The sequence below is a fragment of the Cololabis saira genome, chromosome 23, assembly GCF_033807715.1.
Source record: "Cololabis saira isolate AMF1-May2022 chromosome 23, fColSai1.1, whole genome shotgun sequence".
Lineage (NCBI taxonomy): Eukaryota > Metazoa > Chordata > Actinopteri > Beloniformes > Belonidae > Cololabis > Cololabis saira.
Genome location: NC_084609.1, coordinates 23,919,638 through 23,939,528, shown reverse-complemented (window position 1 = coordinate 23,939,528; position 19,891 = coordinate 23,919,638). Strand labels below are relative to the sequence as shown.

At 41.9% G+C, this 19,891-nt stretch overlaps 1 protein-coding gene across 2 annotated transcripts in view; it reads left to right on the top strand.

Moving 5' to 3' along the window:
• tbc1d22a (TBC1 domain family, member 22a) overlaps positions 1 to 19,891 on the top strand; it is a 147,718-nt gene that overhangs the window by 32,589 nt on the left and 95,238 nt on the right. The window contains exons 6-8 of one of the 2 annotated variants that reach the window (XM_061714509.1): positions 2,649 to 2,719; positions 14,678 to 14,806; positions 18,581 to 18,646. In XM_061714509.1, the coding sequence (XP_061570493.1) occupies positions 2,649 to 2,719; positions 14,678 to 14,806; positions 18,581 to 18,646 (266 nt within the window). Of the gene's footprint in view, positions 1 to 2,648; positions 2,720 to 14,677; positions 14,807 to 18,018; positions 18,082 to 18,580; positions 18,647 to 19,891 lie in introns of both variants that reach the window. The other variant, XM_061714510.1, reaches the window with a different exon arrangement.

Genomic DNA, 19,891 nt, shown 5'->3' with positions numbered 1-19,891 from the left:
TCACCTTTGTGAGAGAAGCTTCTTTGGCCCCGCGGACAGCGTTCAGTAACACTGCACTTCCAGATGTCAACTGGATTTTATGAATCTAGTTCTCACATCGACCCCTGCGGGGGGGGGGGTCTTGGGCCAGCGGGGCAGTAGTTTTCCTGTGTGGCCGTTGGCTGAAAAGCATAAAACTGGTTGTAAGTTTGACGCACTCCCTCTGAACGAGCAGTGGAACGGCTCTGGTGGACGAGGCCCAATAGTGCCGTAAAGTGATACACAGATTAGATTAGATTTTCCTTTATTTCTCCCTCAATGGGAAATTCGCGATGTCACATGAGACGACTCCAAAGTAGGCCTGTGCGAGTTTCAGGGTCTGAGTTACAGCTTCAACCCTTCCATTTGTTTCCTTTGTTATAGAATACATAAAAATGTATTTGATATAGTCAGATTTGTTCTTTCTGAAGATGCAGGGCCGATGGGACACTGGGAGGGAGACATTCGGGGGTGTTTGGTTCTCGTGCATTTATCTTTATCGAGGAAAAACTGCCCAATTTATTGTGATATTGATTTGAGGTTATATCGCCCATCCCTACTCCAAAGTTTTTTTTTGGGTGGTTTTTGCCAACACTATTGATGAGAGACCTCCAGAGCTAGAAAAAGAGAACTCTTCCAAAAAATAATCAAATATTGCCTCAAATGTTAAATGTTAAGATGTCAGTTTGAATTTCATTAAAAAAAGACAGACAATAATTTAAGGCAGACAGATTAGATAAAGGTTTAACTATAAAAGAAAAACAGTGCCAGTGTATATTAGGATATTATTAGGCTATAAGGAAATCTGTTCCAAAGCATGGTGTAGGGGAAATCATGGTTTGGAGCCTCCTTGCTAACCTTTTTGTGTGGACACCAAATTCAATTCTTTAGTGCAGCAAGGAACTCAACCCACCAATTGACGCTAAGCCATGAACTTGAGAGGACTGTTTAAAGGAGCTTGAGGCTCCTTTTAAGAAATGAGACTCTCTAGCGCCACCCTTCACCACGACGGCCATTGGGGGTACTGCAGCCAACAGTGAAGCCGGCACGGGAGAACGGGGAGAACGCACATGCAGCGTCATGTGACGTCACATCCGCAGCCCAGCGCGGGAAATTCGGGACCGAATTGCAGCACATTTTGCAGCACACAGCCTGTTCAAGGCAAAGGAGAGATACGCTAGAGGGCTCATTCTTTTGGGTTTGGAACGCTTCATCTGACATTATTACTAGAAAACTTAAAATGTATACAGATTTTTTTCATAAATCTTGCCACAATCCGGCCTCAAGCTCCTTTTAATATAATAAACCCCAAAATATTACTAATTAATACTATTAATACTAAAAAGTGGTCCATAATTCCTTTCCATGGTTTTTGGTGTCTCAAAAATGTAAACAGGAAATATTTGATGAACATTCTTGGCTATTCCTGCGTAACGACTGCAGAAATCCTGCCTGTTCCAGAAGAAGATGCTCAAACCTTTTTCTCGCAGCTGTGCTGTTTCGTGACAAGGTTAAATCTGAATCCTGACCACAAATCATTTCCTCGGGCTCTGCCGCTGATAGAATCCCGGCGGCGTTCATTAACCTAATGTCTTTTTGTGCTGAGAAACTTGATCCGTAGTGTTTTTACGTTGAGCTCCCTGACAACAGGGTCAAAAACAAAACACAAAATGCTAACAAACAAAAAATCAAGTTCATTGGAGTCACTCCCACATGTCCCCACACTCCCTCACCTAATACTGCCATTGTGCGGATGTAGGAGACGGAGCATATGGACTGGCTAACACCTTGCAATAAGCCGTATTTCCAGGGTCTTCATGGGTCCAAAGGGGATTACTCTCTGCCAATTTAAAAGTTCAATTTGCGCTTCTCCGTCAGATTCATTTTACATTATAGCCTGCAGGCTCTCCCTCCTTAGCCTTGGGAAAATGTAGTTATTAATCCACTTCTATCATATATTTCCAGTGTTTGAATAGATAGGCAGCGAGGATATGGATGGATGGTTCGTTGGTGGCTGATTGACAATACTTGACAGAGATGGTCCTGCACTGGGGAAGAAGGAATGCCAGGACTCCTTTGAAGTCAAATCACAAATTCTCAGCAACACAATCTGTAATATAGTCGCAATGCAATGCAACGATTGAGGAGTTTGATTTCTGTAAGCATAATAACCATTCTCTGCCACCGAGTTGAAACGTGTTATTTTTACTTTTAGATTCATTACGGTGTGATAATACTTCACTAAAAGAAGCTGAGAATGAGAGCTTAAACAAGCAGAACTTATTGATGCTTAGTATTCAGCTGGAGGCTTTTTTCATAAACTGGTCGTGCCACATAAACCCAGTAAAACATGAGCCAACACACTGGTCCTCACTTTAATTATTTGCAGCTTGGATTTTTGTGATGCTCTTTGTTCACAATCTTTAACCATCACAGAGAGCTGCGGCTCTAAAGTCTGGCTACCTGCTTTACTCAGAATTGTTTGTAGATTGCTTTATAATTTAGTCATTAGTATTGGTTGTCTTCAGGCGGCAGGTTTTTAACACATGGGGTCCCTCAGGAAAACAGCTGTATAAAAAGATCCTCTAATGAATCTAACATGGACTGTTGTTTTTGGTTTTGTTTTGCAGAAGAGCTACGGAAACTCAGCTGGTCCGGAATCCCACGGCAGGTTCGGCCAATCGCCTGGAAGCTTCTTTCTGTAAGTTTATGACTAAAGTCACACACATTGGACATGCAGTATATCGTCAGAAGGAGAAGCGTTGAAACAAACTCTTAAATGAAGGAAAAAACACACACACACACACACACACACACACACACACACACACACACACACACACACACACACACACACACACACACACACACACACACACACACACACACACGTCTCTCAAACATGCCGACATAAAGCATTTAATCCCAGATACACACAAAGTTGCTGTCACGCCCTTTCTCTCTCCCCCCTCCCTTTTTTGATTTATGAAGACTAGTAACAGTTTGTGTCTGTTTTTTCTTTCTTTTCCCTTCTCTCTTTTTTTTTTTTTAACTTCAATCGAGAAAATTAATTGTAAGGCACAAATAATTTATTCATGAGACACACGGTGTGTTTACTCATTAAGCCATTGTTGTGTTGTACAGCTCTTAGTCTGCAGAGAGAAGACTGGCTTTTGCAACGCCACGACTCCCCCATTAATTACAACACAATAGCTAATGTGCTGCAGAAAAGATGTCATTAAAGGTGTGTGTGTTTGTATGTGTGTGTGCGTTGTCTTTTGGTAGCGGGAGATTACCAACTTTATTTCTTAAGGGTTCATTTGTTTTGTAACCTGAAGTAAAGGCTCATAACATGATATAAAGTCATATAATACTACATGTTGGTCACAGGGGACGGAGGGCCATTGTAGCGCTTTAGATGACCGTTTGTGTGTACTGCATGTGTATTCATGAACTTATGTGGAGGTTTAATGTTCCATAGATAACACCTCATTAATGCTTTTGTTCATGTGTGCATCTTGGCTTATTTGTTTTTTGCACCAATGAACTGTGTGCATGTTTTGATGGGCTATGTGCTGGAAAAGGTAAATTAACTGCATTCATATAAAATCATGCAGAAGATGGTGCTCCCTTTTTGCTCAATGTCCCATAAGTTATTTAACAAAAATGAAGCCATATAGGGAAATAAAAAGTCTTGTAGCAGCAGCCCCATAACTCACAAGCTTGTAAGCCAGCTTTAGCATCATTGCATCATGTTTCCTTTGTGACTCCATCAGTTTCTCATCATCGTCAGAATTTTGACTCCCTCTTTTGTACAGTATTGCTTCAGTTCTGTTTGTTAAGCATTTACTTATTAATAGCACTCCAAAGGTTCAGCTAAAGCTTAGGAATTGGGGTAAAGGTCTGGACTTTGGTTAGACTATTCTAAAAAACCAATAATAAGGAACATGACCTGTTGAATTGTCCAGTGTAGCTTGCAGGGTTTGACATGTAGCTCTTTCTTTTTTTTTTTTTGCTGTCTGAGAATTTAAATGCTCAGACAGCATTTAAATTCTCAGCCTTTAAATGCTTGCTGGAGCGTCCACTCCTGAGAAGACTTCCAGCTGTCTTGACTGCCCTTAATTTATGAATAATCTTTCTCACTGTAGAAAGTTTTGGTCAACACGGTTTTTAAATTTCTTCAGATTGATCTGCAACAGCAATTGCTTCTCAAAGACAAATGCTTACATCGTTCCCTCCTTGCATTGCGTTAACACACTAAAATGCCAAAACACCTTTTTTAGAGATCTGCACCTCATGTGATGATCAATACATCTAGGATTGATGATTAGCTGCAACTTCTAACCTCTTAAAACCCACGTAAACAGTAAGGGGATACTTCATATTGCCCAAATCTTTTTTTTCTTCTTCCTGACTTCTTTTTTGTAAACTTAATAACAGTATGGGAAACATGTAAGATGTTGATCTCATCTCTTTTACAATACACAAACAAATGCACAGTTTTTATGGGGTTTGGCTTCCTGCCCAAGTGAACCAGGGATGCGAGACATCCCACTGTGACCTTTTGATTGGTGGATGACCGCGTCATCTCCTTATCTACCGCCGACCCACATATACATTACATACACACACAGACGCACACTCGCATCAACATATGCCTGACTTTACAGGACGTATGTGTTAAGTGAACGCCGCAGTGAACTTTGTGCTTGCAAAGCACAGCTGCCCTGTGGTCTTTATAAATGATGGTCGGACCGCCTCTGCTTTCCTGCAGAGAGAAAGATGGAGCGAGCAAAGATCGAAGCTGGCGTGCAATGTAAAGAAAAAGGAGGGGGAAAAAATTCAGATAACATAAAGAAATTACCACAGATGAAAAGGGTTCAGGAAACAAGAAAAAAAAATCAATAATTAAGCAGGAAACAAAAGAAAATAACACTGTTGTTCCAGACAAAGTACAATAATGATCCCTCCTCCACAAGTTCTTGTGCGTGTGTTGATCAGCATTTTGCCTACAGGGAATAGTACCACAGCTGTAAAAGAAAAGTGTAATTACAATTTGGCTAATTGGCACCATTAGTATAGTAAATTAGGAACTTCTTGTTAGATTGCAGTGTTGGAATATGTAACCTCCCTTGCTTTGCTTTGATATTGACAAAAACTTTAACAAGATATGACTCTAATAATCTTCTCTCTGCTCTGATATGCAGTGTGGGTCCTTATTTTGTGATTCTGACAAAGCAAACGGTGTTATGTACAAATTACAGCAGCCTGTACTCAAGTTTTAATGTACTTTAATAGTTAAGTTTCCCCTGCTGTGTGAAGACCTGCTATAGATTAGAACATAACCGATATTGGATTCTCGGTGCCGGAGGAAGGGCAAGTGTGGACTTTCCAAGAGAGAATGAGATCAGTAAATGTGGTGTTGATGATTCTGAGCCTCTGACCGTCTAGGCAGACAGTGGAGACAGTGATGAGTTATTTGTACAAAACAGAGCTATGACACAACCGTTAAATTACTCCAGGTATAATGTTCCTGCATTGTGTTCTGAAAAATAGGAGCAAAAATTGTGAACACATTGAACAGTTTGAACTTTTGGGTAAGACGCTCATATTTGCCATCTGGTATATGTATGAAGGTGGCCTGAAAAATGATAAAAGAACATCATCAATAGTCGAAAATAAGGTAGTAGGAGATTGTGCAAAACATCAATGATTTATATATAATACTATGCAAAGATTTGGAGTGCAAGAGGGTTTTTACCTGTGAAATGCTGGATGGGAGGAATGGTTTTCATAAGTGTCATTCTTTTTTTCTTATTTACTTATATTCAAATAGTGCAAGAAAAACACGAGAGAACAGATTGATACCACACAAAGGATCAGGAAGCAATTAAAGTGTGTCCTTCAAGGTAGCAGGGCAGAGTCAGTCTGTCATGGAGGAGACGGGATGGATTGTCCGAGATGCAGAGTGATTTCTTCAGTGACCTCCTGTCCCTCTCTGACTAAACATCTCCGGGTTCTGTCCAATTATTTCCCCAGCTTTATGAATGAGTTTTATTGATCCTTGTTGCATCTCTGAAGCTCATGCTGATCCCCCAGCAGACCACAGCACAGTAGAGGGCACTCGCCACAACAGACTGGTTAAAAGATCTCCAGCATCTTATTTCACACTTTGGAGAATCAGAACTTGAGCTTTTCCTGTCTCGTAGACGGCGTCCGTGTTTGTCAGCCGGCACTATCTGTTGGTAAGACTTGCAACTAAACATTTTTAGCACTCAACATTAGGGGTGTGCGATTAATCGATTTTAAATCTAAATCGGATTTATTAATCACAATCGATGTTAAAAAAAGGAAATCGGAAAATCGATTTTCCTTTTTTTCAGCTTTGCATTACAGACAGAGCTCATCTAGTCATCTTTGTTTGGTCAAGAAAATTGTAAATGTTGTCACTTTACTAAACTCAAGGAGGATTTACAGTATCTTTCAATTGCACTTCATTCCCAATAGGGACATTTGTTTGCTATTTTTCTTTAAAAATAAAGATACAATATTTTAAACAATTTATTCCATTGTCTTTTGTAGTTTTACCAAAAAAATCGAAATCGAAAATTGGGTTTTCAGAGAAAAAAATCGGGATTTTATTTTTGTCCAAAATCGCCCAGCCCTACTCAACATCTTTATTCTCCTTATCCATGATGTTGGCGGACTTGGTCAAGGATTTCGTTTTCTGTAGAAAAAAGCCTCCATTTCCTTTAGTTTGGTAACATTTAGAGATAGGGGATTCCTATAATGTAGAACCACTCTTTGAAGTTTGAAAGCAATAATAAGCTAAAGCTTTTGTTTGTTCTTTGTAAATAAATCAGATTTATTCTGCTTGGTTTCGTTGGACTTTCGTTCACAAGTTTTTTTTCTGGCAGTTGTCCACCCAAATAAGCGTCCGTCCGTCCGTCCGTCCGTCCGTCCGTCCGTCCGTCCGTCCGTCCGTCCGTCCGTCCGTCCGTCCGTCCGTCCGTCCGTCCGTCCGTCCGTCCGTCCGTCCGTCCGTCCGTCCGTCCATCCATCCATCCATCCATTACCCACCACTAATTTGGGTTCAGGTTGTATAGGCTGCACCGTAAGCAGAGACCTCTCCAAAGCCACTTTCTCCAGCAGGATCCCAAGGTGCTACCCGGGCAGCTGATATATGTAATCTCTCCAGTGTTTCCTGGATCCGTCCTAAGATCTTCTAATTGGATCCCCTTGGAGATACCTGAACCACTTCTAGATGTAGATGAGGCTCTATTCTGGTTCCTTCTGGACGGCTGAACTTCAGGCCTTATCTCTGAGGGAGAGTCCAGTCACCACCCTGTGAGAAAAGTGATTTCTGCTCCTGAGATGAGAGCGTGTATGTAGGATGACAGTCCTACATACACAAATTGACAGTCCAAATCAAGAAGTTGAATGTCCTTCAGCCAGATGTGGGTCACCAGAGTCCCACCCCAGAGCCAGTCAGTTTCTGACGGCTGGGCTTTAGGCCGTGGGGTTTGGTTAGGCTCATGAGGGCTTACCCTGTGCAAGCGAAGTGTTAAGGGTTGGGTGTTATGTGATACGCCTTGCTGTTCTGACCTTCGGCTGTCATATTTCCAATGTTTAGGGGATGTACTGAATGTGCCAATCGAAGTTTCACATCAGAAGTTGTTTCAGCTCCACCTCCCTGCTTTTTGATGGATTTCCACATCTCCAAGCCTGGTGCGGCTGAAATTATCCCGGGGTTTAATCCGGGGTTCGGATGGAAGTGAAAAGTGGGAACAGTGTCAAAAGCACTCATATCTTCTCAAGTGTCATAACACTTGACTGCGTCCTCTGTCCAGCCCGCGGTATGATCCACAGGAGAGAGAGATTGGAGGGATCAAGCTAGAAAAACCTATTCTCTTTCAAGCATGCTCATACATACACAAGCACTCAGACTCCCAGCCCACGCTGTATTCCATATACGGCACCTAATAAAACTTCACTCCAGTGGTGTCCCTTGTGCCCTTCTGCTGCGCACTAGCATGCACCAACTTATTTGATTTTCTTTTATTTTCCCTTTCAGCAGGCATGCTTGAGCAACGCTCCTCTCCTTTACTTGACAAAGACGTGAAACATGCCCCCCCCACTCACCCCCCCGCTGTGGTCAGAGCTCAGTAATTCTCCCCCCGTTAAAACACCTTGCATTTCTTGCCACATCTCCACAGTCGTCCATAACTGTCTCTCCTGTTATTAGCCAACGTGGAAATGGAAAAAAAAAAAAAAAGCAGGTAAACACAATCTTGAAAGCAGGCAGGAAGTGAGTTATCAGTCTGATAGCGTCGTCTTCCTCCATTTACTATGTAAAGCAGGTTCTGCAGGTCGCCCACGGCCTCCGAAACAAACCCAGTTAAACTTGCTATTATTCTAGAAATAATACAGTTTTATTTCATTTGTTTAAAGAGCACTTGGTGTCCGAGCCTGAAGGAAAAAGGGTGGTGAAAGAAGGGAAAAAAAAAAGAAATTAAATGGTTTTTCTGCTTTGTGAGAGAATGTCAGCCTGTGGCAAATTATACATTTGCTAATGGAGTGTGGCTGTTAAATGTGAGGTGGTGGGAGAGGAGAAACTAACTGGCTGTGGAAATATTGATTAGGCTAAAGAGCTACATGGAATGTATCAGGGAGCAGCGGAGACAGATTCCCCAGATTATTAACGTCGTTTGTTACCTTGCAACAGTGGACATAATTACATCACACGCAAAAAGGGAACGAAACATGTTTTCATTTTAATTTAATTTAGCTTCTTGACTAACTGTTCATTTGCTTCGTCTTAACGGCCACTCTGGAGGTCTGGTAATATCACAGGATATAAAAAAGTGTAAACAGATTCATGGCCAGGAAATGAATAATTTTATTCCTGTATACTGGTGTTATAATTGAGAGACAACATGTTGTTGGCACTGGGAGGATTTAGCTATTAAAGAAATAAAATGCAGTAAAGTTTGCTGCTGAACTTCTGGATTATGTAAGTAAGTAAGTGAAAGGAGGCAGTTTATATATACACTGTGTATATTTTAAACTAACTAAGCATATTTGAAGAATACACCAAGATCAGCTTTTAATCACTTAAGAGCACTGGGTTGCTAAATCTTTGAGTGTTTGTCAGAATGACAACTGAATATGGTGGAATGGACACAGGATCTGTGAAGTTGTGAAACCCCAGCGAGAAAGATTTGATAGCTGTAATTTTCACTCGGAAGCTTTGAATAAATGTATGAAATTGATTCTCCTGTGGCGCCGCTAAGATCCTCCAATCCTGCATCAAATCTCCCAAGATTTCTTTTCTTTAAAAAATGGAGACGAAGAGACAGTTAAGCAAAGTAAGTCCTTGCTTTCTTTTTAAGTTCAGCTTCTGTTTCGGTCACACTGGCACAGTTTCCAGCCTGCTTCCAGAGTAATGTGTTCCAAAGAAGAAACCAATTTAGTTAGAAGACAAAACAAAAGCCTCACAATTTCATTTAAATTCCCCAAATGGATTCCCCAAGCAAATTTAGCATGTGTTTTTAAAGAGTGTACTGAAGTGGAGCATCCTTAAGAGCGAGAACAGATTGATGCAGGGGAGAATAAAGAGATGAGGTTGGATGTACGACTGATTAACAGCAGCAGAAAGAAGCACTTCGCTGCCACGTTGTGCACCGCTGACAGGAGCTGTCATGCGTTCACCCTTAGTCGTCCATCTCCGTCTTATTTAAGATCTCGACTCACCCTTTTTACGCATTAAAAAAAGAAAATAAGCATAAGTACCCTTTCTGCTCCCTGGAAGGACACAGAATGTTCTTTCTACATCGCTTCCCTTCTATTACGTTGTCCTATGATGTATTTCATTTAGCCTGAAAAGGCACGGCCATGTTAAGTGGAGGCTCTAGAGATCTTCGACATGATTGTACATTAAGATGGTTTTAATTTCTAACTCGAAGTAGAAGTTCTGAGAGTTAAATCAGGGTTAAAGTTCTTTACTTGTGTGTGTGTGTTGCTGCTGCTGCTGTCCTGTTGAGCAGTAATGCATCTGCAGTGGAACTGACCTCCGCTAAGCTGTCCATTAACCTTCAACACACCCACCCACACACACACACACGCGCACACACACACACACACACACACACTCGTCATTCACTCATTTGGCAGACAGCACACCCAACTGGCGCCCACTGCGTTGTAGTGGGACCATAGTGTTTAGCGTTTCTGTGCACTCCCGAGTGTTGTGCATGTTTACACATGGAGCTGTTTCGGCGCGGGACGTGTGGACATGTTGGCAGAAAACCACTCGCGGCCCGTGTTCAGCCTGATTCCTGCGAGCGCAAATGTGGCTGTCTGGAAGCGTGGCAGCGCTGAGTGAGAGGCGGGAGGATGAGATGGGACGTGTGGGCGAGTGGGGAACCTACCCTCTTGATAGTGTTGTTTTTGTTGCTAAGACACTATTTACACTGCCTTTTTAAGGGTTTAGGACACCTTTGGTAGCTCCGGGTCAGACCTGCACACTGTCCAGGAGGAATGTTTGACTGTTTCTCTTTGCAGGACCTCTTCAGATGCATCAATAAGGTCATTCCAGAACATTTCTGGAGAGTTAAATTGTAGAGTCAGTCTGAGTCAACTAAACAGCAGATTTCTGTTTTCTTTTTTTAAGCCATTTTATATTTTTATGCTTGGGAATATTGTCCCTCTGCATCACCCAACTTTTACTAAACATAAGCTGGTGGGAAGATGGGTGATCCAGGCCCCAAGGCCCAGACCATGATGCTCCCTGTACTACGTTTCACCACTGAGATGATGTTTTTATGTCGGGAAGCTCTGCACTTTTGCACCGTACACAGTACAGTGTTGCAGGTTGCTGATCAGCTCTTTGAAAAAACTTCAGGCACAGACCACTGTCTGTTTTGGAGAGCAGGATTTTGTAGTCACCTTAACCGAGCACCCACCTCTAGGAAACGTGGCTGTAGCACCCAAACTGTCAACGTCTATAGACATTTATTTGTCGATTGGGGCATTGAGTGAAGATCAGAACACAGTTTTAGGTTGAAAACAAGTAAATTTACATACTTTTTCTTTCATCTTTGGCAAAAAAAAGGTTCCAAAATTTGGATTTTTTGATTTTAACACGTCATTTATATTTGTGTGTGTGCGCGCGTGTGTGTGTGTGTGCGTGTGCGTGCGTGCGTGCGTGCGTGTGTGCGTGTGCGTGTGCGTGTACGTGCGTGTGTGTAAGGGTGCTTTGATGTTTGTCTCAGTGATAGCTGGGGACCAGTCCACAGCGGACGCTACATATCACCTGATCATAGCTGCATGACTGGAAAAACAAACAAACATTGTGTGAAACAAATAATCCTCTTAACTCCCTAGACCCCTCTTGGGATTGAGTCTGGTTTAACCCCTAAACCCCTCAAATAAAAAAAAAAACCTTCAAAACAAACAGAAACACAGGCATAAAAAGAAAACAATAAAATAGATTTTATTTTTATATTGCTATTGACTTCCTTCTTCACGGTTGCCAAGAACGGTTACTGTGCATTTCTTTTTGCTTGGTAGCCAGAAAATGTTGGAAGTCTGTTTTCAGAAGCAATAAAAACACAAAATGCACCAAGATGGTGCGCACGTTGAGTGAAGTTTAGCTTGTTAAGGCCTAATAGACTCTGTTAAGTGTAATCACGATTCCACAAAAGCCGGCCCAAGTAGCAGTTTCTAAGAAGCTTCTGAACATTGAATGTGTTTTCTAAAAAATGCATGGCTTTAATTAAGAGTAATGAAAATTCTGTGCAAGAGAAAGACTGACTAATGAGTAGAGCATCTGTTTGCAGAAGTTTGAGCAGTGGTCTAAATGAGTGTGAAGCAGCGCTCAACGGACACCCAATGTGTTTTATTTACTCTTCCTTCCCGTCATTCATTCACATTATAAGTACTTTGCTTCTAATTGCGAACAAAAATTGAGTCGGAGTTTAGAAAACATTGTTCAGAGGATCTGTTATAAAGTTGCATAGGAAATACTTGGCAAAAAAGCTTCAGGGGGAGAAAAAGCAAGGAAAGCGCTCCTAAAAGAAGACCTGTGCAACCTGAAATATTTTATCAGAGGGAGGCATTTTCTGTCCCGCTGAAGTTTGAACGCAGCGTTGAAAATGTTGACTCTGTGAAAGCTTTAAAACTCCTGGTCCCGGCCTCGCTTTGAATAGACATTTTATCTTTTTGTACAGTTTGGATTTGGCTTTCTCCCCGTTGCATAAGCCCGGCTGCAGAGCAAGAATACACTCTTTCTCCAAAGTATATTCACATATTCTGTCTGAAAAAGTCGCTCTTTCACACACAAAGGTGTCCTTAACAAGAAAGAAAGAGTTTTATTTTTTGCAGGCTCTGTTGGTGAAGTTTGGTCTGCAGCTAAAAAGAAATTCAAAGCAAAGATTTAAAACGAGGTTCAAAATAAAGACTCATTAAATACTATTTACAGAAATAAATAATGGACACGCATCGTCAAAAACGGCACTTTAAAGACCGTCTTACTGTTTATCTGCTGAACCGAGTTAATGAGGCGATGTGGAAGACGCACGCATGTTTTTGTGCGTTCTTTTATTTTTGCCCCTCGGCCTCAAACCGCCAGAGAGTAAATATTCATAGCACGCTAAAGATGCCGTCAAATCTATAACATTAATTTAAGAAGATAATTTAAGATAATAATTCTAAGTCACATGTTCATGTACATTAAATTATATAAATGAGTTGTTTATGTTGCAATTATGTGTGTTTTTTAACGGAAACATAAACATAATCGTTATGTAACGAAGCATTATGAATGAGCTGTTTGTGTTTTGAAGCGTGTACTTTAAAAAAAGAAGATATGAAGCATGATTAGGGATTAAGTCGGTATATGTCACTTTTCCTGCCTCAACTTAACCTCAATCGGTTGTACCAAAGCAGAGATGCGTTGCCATGGAGATTTATTCTGTGCAGCTCGCAAACCAGCAGCATCCTGCTGCTCCATCTGTTCCGCCCTCTGTCACTCCGTCAGAAATAAACGTAGCTGACAGCCGTCCATCATCTTCTTTGTCTACATTCATTCACTCCAATGAACCTGTTTCAATATTTTACAGAGAAATTGTAACTTGGCGTTTACGATCACTGCCATATACTGCCCATAAAGACTGGAAGTATAAAGGTGAAAGACTTTATCAAGCCTGATATTTGTTTGCTGTCAGATATTTGATCAATCCCCTACGTGTATTCCTTTAGCTGTTGACATGATTAGAAATAGCTGAGTTTGCAGTGATTTCAGATTTGATGAGGGCGACGGGCATTCAAATATTGAGATGAAATTGATGCTTCAGTATCGAAATGGCAAATACAGTTTTGATGGCTTTTGAATTTGAACTACTGAACTATTTGAACAAGTTAATAATGGATTGAAATCGGGTTTCTGATGCAAATATGGTAAATACAGGATTTCTATATATCAGGTCATATTCCTCCATAGCAGGCGTGTGATGCATTAGTCTGTTACACATTTACAAAACAGGTCATCAGTTCCAAATAGAGGAATAAAAAAAAGTCAAAGCTTCATTACTTTTATGAAGATTTACTTTAAAAATCTTAATTCCTTCTATACTTCTTGATTAAAAATGTTTTCAGCGGCTAACAGCTGTGAGTTATGAACATAATGATGTCGCTGCTGATGAGGGGAAACTCGTAGTCTTTATAGCGGATGATATGTGCTGATTGATACTTTTTTATTATTTATTTGTGCAAGCAGCATGCTTTTATGTTCAATTTAAAGATTAATGAAGCTATTTGCAATGTATGTGTTGCCGTCATCTGCATGAAATCAAAAGGCATCTTTCTTTTCCATGCTCAAAGTTTTATATCTAGGATACCTCTATCTCTTTAAAATGAAAGTCAAAAGTAGATAAATTATGTATATTGCCATCACCCACAGTAAGGAGAGATGATGCGGATAGGTTCTTCAAGTGCAGCCTGTTCATTAAGCTTTTAAACTGGCAGTTTGTTAATAGAAGCTGCTTTGCATTTTTAGTGTCTTTGATGTTTGACCTTTTCGTAAATTTTCCGTTTATAATCGGGTGCTCTCTTGGTGAAACATGAGCGACACACGTTGTCTCCGTTTCTGCATTAGTGCATCTCTGACCGAGCTCTAGGTCTGGTGATGAAAGCTGCGAATGCTGACGGTCCAGGACTAGTTGCACCCGGCTTTACGTATTCAACGCCAAAATCTCCAGACACAGAGACAGTTTCTTCCCCCAAACTGTTGCTCTGATGAACTCTCAACATTCATAGAGTCTCAGAGTAATAAACACTGTGCAATAATAATAATAACCACAACCATATGCTGTAACAATGCACCTTTCAATAACCATGTCTAACTCACACTGCGGCAAACAAATTGTATATATGTTAATAAGAGCTGTCATTTGTCTATTTTCTGTACAGTGAGCAAAAATAACAGAGTCAAATTCCCTGTCTTGTTTGACCTGACTTGGCCAAATAAACATGATTCTGAGTCTAATCATCCCGGCTAGGTGTTGGTGCAGCAGAATTAGCCGAGGACGGACTCCGAAGGATGTGTCGAGCCCCGCTTTGCTCAGACTCTTTCGTTAACTCTGTTTTCTCCCTCCTTCAGGGTTACCTGCCAGCCAACGCAGAGAGACGGGAAAGCGTTCTACAGAGGAAGAGACAAGAATATTTCGGCTTCATCCAGCAATACTACGACTCCCGCAACGACGAGCACCATCAGGACACATACAGACAGGTGAGAGCTCCCACACGAGGCCCGGCGCAGGTTCACACCCGCATCGGCTCTGTAGACGGGCGCCTTTTCCAACATTTGTCGACGTTTCTGAACTTGAATGACAGAATGAAGAATGGACCACAAAGGGCTCCATGTACAATTACAAGAACAACCTCCTGTTACAAATGTATTACCTCTGAACAAATCCAGCACATGTATAGTAGAAGTGTGTGTGTTTGCGAGAAGTTTGTGTTTTGACAGAATTGTTGTCCAATCTGGAACAACTTATTTGTCAGAAAGGAGCTTTGAATGTTTCTTTGTCATCGTGTTCTTTCCTCTTTCTTCCTCATACAGTACACTCTCGGTCTCTGTGTGCGTCTGCATGTGACAGGAGGTGTGTGTGTGGTCAGTCTCTGTTTAAAACCGGCTTCAAAGAGCTGCTTAGATGAACAGTTTTTCCTCTGCTTTGAAAATCTCCCCGTCTCTCCCTCCCTCTGTTCATGTGTCAGTCTTTCTGCCCCGGCGCCCTCTTTCATTTTAACACTAAACTACTTCCCATTTATTTCCAAGCTGATAAGAAACATCAAAGCAGGCTGTCGATGGCAGAATACACACATTCCTAATATTCTGTCCAATTTCCTATTGACTTCATCCCTCACTTCGCCAGGACGCGAGCACACTTTGTTTTGATGGTTGTTTGGACGCGGCTTCAAAACCTTCTCCTCTGCCAAACTCTGCTTGTTGTGGATTGAGCTGTGATTTCCTATTTCATTGTTTTTTCCCCCGTGTGCCTGATCATCTGTTAGTGTATTTGCACTCAATTTTTTTCTCCCCATAAAATCATGTTTTGGATTTTATTGCTGTTTTTATTTCTCTCCGTTTTGAATTTGTTGTCTTGTCCATTTTAATCGTAGTAGCTGTATTTACATTTGTATGACTTACTGTATCCGTCTGTTCATACGGGGAGGTCAGTCATCTATACTGAACATCCACTTGTCTCTGTAGTTTATCATCTTTTCTGTATCCCCATATGTCTTTTTTATATTTATTTATGTTGCTGGTAATTTGCCCAAACAGCTTGTGTGTGTTTGCGTACATATGGATGAAGGAAACCGTGGAAGCCCCAGTTGTTCTGCCAGATTTTTGAACTAGTGCTGTAGTTTTTGCTGTTGTCTTTGGCAAAAGCTGCCTTTTTTTTAAGGGCGGCAGTGATATTAAAGACAGAGTTTTGCTGTGTAAAACAGTTTAATTATATCTGCTGCTGAACTGGTAATTAATATCTTTTGACTGATGGCTGAGGAAGCTTTACAGACACTTCCTGTCCTAAAGTCAAATTCTTGTGGGTTTGAAGGGTTCACCAAAACATCACAGATATTGGTACATTCCAAAGGTTTGGGACAGATTTGCTGTTGCGTAATGCTTAGCAAATGATCTGTGTTGGTGTTTTAAAGAAATTACATCGACTAACAAGACGCAGCATCACGTCATGATCTGGAAGCTGCAGACACAGGGGTCTTTGCAATGTTGCATTTGCAGACACCCATGTGTTGCAAAATTGTGCAAAAGAAATGTAACGAGCCAATGCAGACTGAGGCTTTGAGCTTGAAAGTCGCTTCGCCATTATTTACTTCAGGAAATGTCTAAAATGTTACACAATAAACGAGGCTAAACGACTTTCTGATTCAGCAGCACTGTAGTTTTACAATATTCATCCAAGATTGTATTCGTCAAAGTATACCTGATCATTCTGTTTGTCTAATCCATCCAATCCAATCTGTCATTATATCATATACTCTGTAATAACCACCCAAACTACCACTCTTCCTCTTAATCAAAAAATGATTAAATGAGCTTGACAGTTAGGTGAAACCGAGCAACAACATTTCAACTCACAGGTTGAAGCCAACATGGAAGAAAAGTTGCCACCCTGCGATGGTGGCTGGCTCCAAAAGGGGGTTAACCTCCAGCTTTGCATTGGAAATAAACATGATTGGGTCTTTGATTCCCAGCCTCTGAGCCGTGAATGTAGCAACACACCACCGTGACCAGCTTTGGGTTGGCCTGGAAGTGTCTGAGGACGAGGCTTAGCTCAGCAGCAGGCGCCTTGCGCTAACTGTTCCTCAGCTCAATGCAGAAGTCACCTCTGATGTTGCATCGTGAAACGTATGAAATGAAAGTGCAAATGTTGCCATCAGCTCCTCCGATGTGGGGTGGTTTAGGAAGCCTAGGCAGATCACTTCAGCATCTTTCCAGCTAAAATTTGCTGGTCTCAGCATTGCAGTCAATAAGCCTGCAACATCCCATCAGCCCCATGTCTCGCTTTAGACGGTTGGTCTGATCATCATCATGATCTATGTCCGCTGGAGACGGGGAAGGAGAGGCGGGTTCCGGCCCCTTCACAGGTCATGAGCAGTCTTCACCCCGAGATCTTTTAGGGCCAATTCAGCCAGTTACAGTTGACCCAGAGATGAAGAACGCCCAGTTGGGGCTGGCTGGTACCTGGTAGAGAATCTACAGTGTGATCTTCTTGCTCTCACTTGACATTAGTTACCCAACAATGACTCATCATTTACCGTAATAGTTTCATACTTTTAAGCTCTTTATAGTTCAAGCTTAAATAATGTGGATATCTATTGGAGCTAATCTCATGCGGTACACATACTCCTAGCATGCTATCTTGACATATTCAATGATAAGGTTTAAATTCATACATTCTAATCAATTAACTGTCATAAAGTGAGACTAAAATATCACTTCTTTGCTTATCTTAACACGGTGTACTCTCTTTTGGAGCCCCTGGTGGTCATTAGAGGAACTGCAACACAAGCTGGTACCCATTTTTCTAAACTGAGGGTTGACCCTGTTGGGTTTCAGTGTGACAGGTTTTCAGCTATTGTGTATATATATATATATATATATATATATATATATATATATAGTGTTTACATTTGGAAGTGTTTTTCTGAAAGGGAAGTATTAGTGATCGCTGTTCGGGATGTTGCACCTCTCCTTACGCACTTGTAACTAAACTGTTTTGTTTTTATTATAATGTTGTGTCCAAGTATTGATGCATGTATCTAACTATTTTGAATAGATTTGCTTTTCAGAACGTCAGAGGAGATCTCACAGCTGATACATCAGCCTGCATGTACTACATGTACATTGTGAGCGTGAGTGAGCGTGTGATTGTGGGCGTGAGCGTCTAACTGCTTTCTTCTCCATGTCGCTGTCAGATCCAAATAGACATTCCTAGGATGAGCCCCGAGTCTTTGGTGCTGCAGCCAAAGGTGACAGAGGTAAGGTGTTTCGGAGCGGCCGGGGCCGCGGTTACAGCTCAGCAGGGGTGCTGTCAGTAACGAGCAACGCACGCTTGCAGACTGTCCGGACTCTCACAGCTGGCTCGGCTCCAGCCGCCGCCCTGCATCCGTCTGGCTCCCTTCCCACGAATCTCTCCGCCTGTTGTACTGCGCATCTGCCGGGAGAACAGGCTCTGAAATGCTGCAAAACGTGGTCTCACGCAAGGCAGAAGCCCGCACATTAGTTTCCCACCACAGATGTTGTCGCAGAGACATTTCATTATACATCATCACATCCCCAGACCACAGCTGCTGTCCATTTCAGAGCTCCGCGTCCCCCGCCCGCCTCCAATCAGGGACACCGATCCACTAACTGTTGCTGCCGCTCTGTTTCTGTCACCGTCTGTGATGGCCAGATCCGTGCTAACATGCCTGTTGCTTCCGTGTCTCTTTTTTTTTTTTTCTCTCTCTCCCTCTCTCTCCCTTTCTCTCTCTGCAGATTCACATTGATATACCGAGAACTAATCCTCTAATTCCTCTCTTTCAACAAGCTTCTGTCCAAGAGGTGAGACCCCTGCAGGAGCACACACACCATCTCACTCGGCAGGGTTTTCCCTCGCGCTTTTAGGCAGATTCAGTGTTGTCATCCGTTGTTAGTTGTTTATTTGTGTCAGCATTTGTAAAAAAAAAAAAAAAACAAAAGAGAAAGAAATAAAGAGAAAGAAAAAGCCTGGAAAATGAATTTGAGACTTAAAGTTTGGCTCCAGACGAGATTGTATTCTTTGTCTCATCTGCCTAAGCTTCATAAAGGGAAAACTCTTGTTTGGCATGCTGCACGATCTGGCATGGGCGCCGATACACGAATAAAGAGCACACACGTGCAAGGAGTTGATAACTCCTCCAGTCACGCATGACATCAGGAGCCTCTAAACTTTCACTCCGCATGGCTGGCCCTCTCATATCTCTTTGTTCTGCTTTGTTTGTGCTTCTGAATAAAACATTTCCTGTTACAGTTGGGCGCTGCCTGGTAGCGAGATGTTAGTAGTAATTAGTTTAAAACCCTTTTTCAGAATTAAGTTTGAGAAAAGTGGAACATCAGCGGCACTTAGGGCACGTTAAGAAAGCGTTTCGGCCCGGAGCGCAGTAGTTGAATCCTCAACCATGGATGTAAATTAAATGTAAACACGGCCACCTCTGATGGAGATACCGGAGGATGTTTGTGAGGAGTTGGCTCAGCAGGTCAGGGGGACTGTCGGCCAAGCGTCCCAGCACAACTCAAAGCAGAAATTAACCCGATTCCCTTCATTTATATTAGGTTAAACCTATGTTATTATCACAGGTCTTACGGGAGGGGCTGACAAGCGGAGAACAGAAAACACTAATGGCGGGAATGGAAAAAAAAAAACTGTAGTAATGAGGTGGAGGGAAAAGAGTCTGAGGCTCCAGGCTGCTCAGATGTTCATGAGTGTAAAGCAAGAGAAAAAGGGAAACGAGGAGACGTTGTTGCTTTCAATCACATGCATAAGCACATCCGTTGGTATAACTGTTGCCCCAGGCGGTGCCCTCTCTGCCCCGTGCAGGTTACACTCTGCTCTGTGATCAGGGAGGTGACACCACGACGAAGGCCTCGCACCTTTTCTGCACCGCAAACACTCGCACATAATTAGTACTTTTCTCCGAAAATACATGTTTCTCTCCTACACGTCGGCTCCGTCTCACAAGAGCACTCTGAAATATTCGCACAGCATGCTCCTCAAATTTTTTAAATTCTGTTTTAATTCTTTTTTTTTGTTAAAATCTGCACCCACTG